At 38.2% G+C, this 4,870-nt stretch overlaps 1 protein-coding gene and 1 non-coding gene across 2 annotated transcripts in view; both read right to left on the bottom strand.

Moving 5' to 3' along the window:
• Positions 1-4,870, bottom strand: part of insc (INSC spindle orientation adaptor protein) — a 53,226-nt gene that overhangs the window by 8,647 nt on the left and 39,709 nt on the right. The window contains exons 8-10 of the mRNA XM_014026832.1: positions 3,640-3,811; positions 2,606-2,784; positions 2,200-2,266 (exon numbers count right to left, since the gene is read on the bottom strand). Of these exons, the coding sequence (XP_013882286.1) occupies positions 2,200-2,266; positions 2,606-2,784; positions 3,640-3,811 (418 nt within the window). The remainder of the gene's footprint in view (positions 1-2,199; positions 2,267-2,605; positions 2,785-3,639; positions 3,812-4,870) is intronic.
• On the bottom strand, positions 519-605 carry trnay-gua (transfer RNA tyrosine (anticodon GUA)). The gene is given in 2 exon segments: positions 519-554; positions 569-605. It is a non-coding gene; the product is annotated as a tRNA-Tyr (tRNA).

Here is a 4,870-nt window from a genome sequence, read left to right as displayed (position 1 = left end):
ACACACACACACACACACACACACACACACACACACACACACACACACACACACACACACACACTGTAAATGTGTTTGATAAATGCCTTATAAATCTAACTAATGTTCAATAAATAAAACAATGCAACTGCAAAAAATAGTTTTATTGAAAAATCCCAATTAACAACAAAGTACCAGCAGCTGTGGTACATTCATCACTGCAAAAGCTGGAAAGACAAAATGACAGCAAATATTCAGTACATGTATTGTGTGGAAATAGAAATTAAACAAACTAAAGGAACTGATTGGGATTTGTATTTTAGAGTGACAGTTTTCTGAGTTTCTGATAACGCAAAGCTTGTTGAGGTCAGATTCTTCAACGTAAGTAAGTGTGAGTGCTTTTTTATGTTCCAGTAAGCAACTGGGAATGAGGCGTCTTGCTCCAAGACTCCACAACGTGTGTGTATGGCAGGGAATTGAACCTGTAACTTTGTAGTTCAAAGTTGTCTACACTGCCACCGCTGCCTAAAACAATTGCCTCCTTCGAGCCGGATTTGAACCAGCGACCTAATGATCTCTGTTTCAACCACTACAGTCCTCCGCTCTACCAACTGAGCTATCGAAGGGACAGCAGCAGCTGTGACACTGACAGTAACAACCACAGCCTCTGCAGGAGCACATGACTGTTTTGTCCAATGGATTGCATTTAGAAATCAATGTAACATAATAATAATAATAAAAAATTCTTCCCACCTCTAATCATTTTAAATAAACCTACAACTATTACAGCAGAAACCACTGTTCAAACAAATGTTTTATTTCAGTAATTGACAAAAAAAAAGTTTAGAAAATTTCCACCTGAAAAAATCTGGGGTTTTAAAAAGTGAAATAGGAGCTGAGCTGTAATAAACCGATTTGGTTTGTTTAATTTCTGTTGTCACGCAATACATGTACTGATTATTTGCTGTCATTTTGTCTTTCCAGCTTTTGCGATGATGAATGTACCACAGCTGCTGGTATTTTATTGTTAATTGGGATTTTTGAATAAATACAATAATCATTTCAAACTATTTTGTTTTATTTATTGAACATTAGTTAGATTTATAAGCCATTTATCAAACACATTTTCAGTGTGTGTGTGTGTGGGGGGGGGCGGTTTGTGACAAATGAGGACAATTTTAGGACAAAACATATGTGGGGACCACTGGTACATGTGGGGACATAAGCAAAGTCCCCGTTTTGTTTAAAAGTCATTGGCTGGATGGGGGTTTGGTTTAGGACAAAGGTGTGAGTTGAGTTTAGACCCCCTACACTTAGGGTCAGTGTTAGGCTGTGAAAATTTACTGGAAGTCAATGGAATGTCCCCATATGTATAGGTAGACAAACGTGTGTGTCTGTGTGTATAAACTACCACAAATATAAACCATGAAGTCTAAAGTTTCTTTAAAAAAAAGGTACACAGGATTCTATGCTCATATGTCAAATTGTCATGTATTTTACATACAAATACATACAGTATAATTACATTTCATTGTAATTTTCACTTTTTATACAGTGTTAAAGTTGTAATTTTATATTGACTTTACAACCATAACAATGAGTTTTCTGTTGAGTTTTTGGAAGTTGGCAAGCCCAGTGGTTTATGAATCAAAAGTAGGCATCATCATGGTGACTGATCAGTTCCATGTTTAGGAAATACAAGTTGAAAGAAATTCTAACTTCTTATTTTTACTTGTTTGAAAATGTTTCAACAATACATCATGCTGCATGTTTGATTTGATTTGGTCAGAGGGGCTGTAGGCTTCAATTTAGAGCAAGCCACATTGTTCTAAATACAAAAAAAAGTGTTTTTAAAGTCTGTGTAATGTTTAGGTATCGGTGAGTACCCAAACAGAAGTAATTGTACTCAAACTCATACTTGGTTTGAAAAAAAAAACTGGTAATGGAACACCCTTAAAAAATACACTGTTTTCTTGAAAATGTAATAGGTAGAACGGTAGGCTTGAAACACAAGTGTTTTTTCCATCTGTTTAATTTTTTAACCTGTCTAAATATGGAAAAAACAAAATGTCTTGAAACAATAGGTAAGAACCATGACAGCTAAAAAAATAAAATAAAATAAAATAAAATTTACATTGAATGGTATAAGATGTTGTTTTTCCTACATTTTAAATATTTTGCTGAAAAAGTTAAGTATAAAAAAGTTAAAAAAAAAATCACCTTGTTCTTGTAGGACTTCAGGAGCACACAGCTCTAAGACAGAGAGGTTGGCCAAAATCGTCACCACCTGAGAGAAATTTGATTTAAACGTGGTGAACATATGTAGCATATTCATTTTTTTAAAGGCACAGAGTCTTTATTGCTTTTTATTCCATGTGATTTAGGTTTCTGACAAGCAAATAAAGATAGGATTAGGAAGGCTAAAGTTAAATGTTAGAGTGACCAGGCTAAGATGGTTTGGACATGTCCAGAGGACAGGGGACAGTGGTTATGGGATAGAGATGCAGCTAACAGGGAAAAGACAAAGAGGAGACATATGGGTGCAGATATAGAGGACCTGGTTGGAGTGAGGACAGAGGGTGATTTGATGTGGAGACCCCCAGAAGAAGGAACAGTTTTTAGGTACCTGGTCTTTGGAGTAGGGTGTGTCCACTCTCTGGCGGTCTTTGCAGGCCTGCAACAGGATGTGGATGGCGTTCAGCTGGAGCAGAATCTCACAGGCCATGCTGTCAAAGAAAGTGATATTGGCCAAGGCTGCAGAGGCCAGGAGGAATACTTCACCACAGGAGGCGCTCTCACACAGCTCTGAGAGAAGAAAACACCACTTAATAAATCAAATTACCAGCAAAAACATCTGATGCTGTACATCCCAACTTGCAAAATTTAATAAGTTAAGCAGATCAGATCACATTTTTTCAGTTGTGGAACAATTTGTCATCCAATAGACAGACCTCCTCACTTTCTGTTCATAACATTTAAAGGCACAGTGAGTAAGATTTGTTGTTTTCAGTGACATCTAGTGGTTGAGCGGTTGAATCATCCTCCCTGGTCCTCCCCCCACCCCCACCCCCCGCTTCCAAATGCGAAGGAGTTGCTACGGTGTCTCTCAGGTGTCAAAAACCTTTGATAATTCCAACCACGATGTCTACCAGCAGCTTCAGGGCTAGTGATGTTTCAAGTGGTAAGATTATGAGCTTTAATAAGTAAAATTATCCCAGCTACAAAGACAGACAACAAATATTACATTTATAGTATTACAACTAAAACCGTTTTCGACGCCGCCACCACAGTTTGTCCTGCATGAGCCTTCGTAGACAAGATGGCGGCTGCCTGTTGTGGCGACCCGCGACCATGGAGATATAAACAGCTTTTTATAAGGTAAAAATAATAAAACAAGGTCTTTGTCTGCAATGATTAGACATGTTTTTTTTTATTGTCATTAGTGATTATCTCAATTTCGGCTAAAAGAATTGACAAAATCCTACACACTGTGCCTTTAAAAACACATCTGTTCTTACTGACATTTGTTGATTCAGTCTTTTGTTGATTTATTGTTCTTTTCATTTTATTGACAGTTTTAAAACAGTTTTTTTTCCCCTCTAACTAAACCTAAATCTTGTTTTTCAACCAGCAGAGTTCAGGTCGGAGCACATCACTCACTGATGAGAGCGGTGACGATGTCGTGCATGCTCTCCAGGAAGCTGGCGAGATGCTGAGTGGACGTGTGGTGAGGGGAAGTGATCTGGGCCACGACAGCCGCTGCCTCGGCTCGGGCCGCCTCCACGCTGCCGTCATCGGTCAGGATGTCTGCCAGGCACAGGATCCCGTCCACCTGCAGGACGGACACACAGCAGGGTCTCACATCACCACTTTCTTATCATTTTTTAAGTCAGTTTAAGACATTTCAAGGAATAATCTGATTTGGACAGAGATGATGATGGTTTGATTGCCCATGAGGAACAAGGTTTGTTCTGATAAAGTAAGAGTAGCATCTCACTGGGCTGTGACTGCTGGCCACTGGTTGGAGACACAAATATGTGGGGGTTAAAAAACACATCTGTGTAACTGTGACTGAAATGAAATGTTTTTGTGACATACATGTGAATGATGTGCAGATTCTTATGTCAACTTTCTTATTTACATCTCAGTCATGTCTCAGTTTGATCAAGTCAGTCCACATGTGGTTTTCTAAGTTGTCAAACCGTCTTAAGTTTACCTCACATTCTGTCTCACTGAAACTAAACAGGGAAGATTCATTAAATCACCTTCTATGTCAGTTATAGGCAACTGGCTTCCCACGGGCCACCAACTTCCAATCTTAGAATCTAAAAGCTGCTTTGAGTGCTGTTTTAAAAGTAAAAATAACAAAATGAAACAGTAATAATTATAACGTATTTTTTGGAGGTAGACTGGCAGGTAGAGGTAGATCTGTTCACAGAAAATCAAGGCAAACCTACGTGTTCGGTCTGCTTAGAGACACGGTCTGACATGAAAGATTTTAATATGTCGTCACTACAACATGGTGCACAAAGCTAAATATGATGAATTTACTGAAATCATAAGAACAGCAAATTTTTACCAGAACTACAACCACACAGGAGTCTGTACTCTAACATCTTTAGCTGTTGTGCTTCAGCTCGCTAAAGTAAATGTTGATTTTTTTTGTTCGCTTCAAATTTTTTATATACAGTATATATATATACACTGAATACCTTCCCTGCTTTTGTAATGGCAGGTCTCAAATGAAAACTTTTTTTAGGAAGTGTAGTGGTCACCCTGGGTGGAATAAACGTTCCACCTGCCTTTGACCTTGACCACGGAAGGCCTCCTTTAAAGAACAGAAATCTGTTCATTTTTTATGGTCATAACATGTTTTCTTAAACAATTAAGG

The sequence above is a fragment of the Austrofundulus limnaeus genome, unplaced genomic scaffold (assembly GCF_001266775.1).
Source record: "Austrofundulus limnaeus strain Quisiro unplaced genomic scaffold, Austrofundulus_limnaeus-1.0 Scaffold593, whole genome shotgun sequence".
Lineage (NCBI taxonomy): Eukaryota > Metazoa > Chordata > Actinopteri > Cyprinodontiformes > Rivulidae > Austrofundulus > Austrofundulus limnaeus.
Note: the sequence above shows the minus strand (reverse complement) of the source record. Positions and strands in the feature narration are given on the sequence as shown.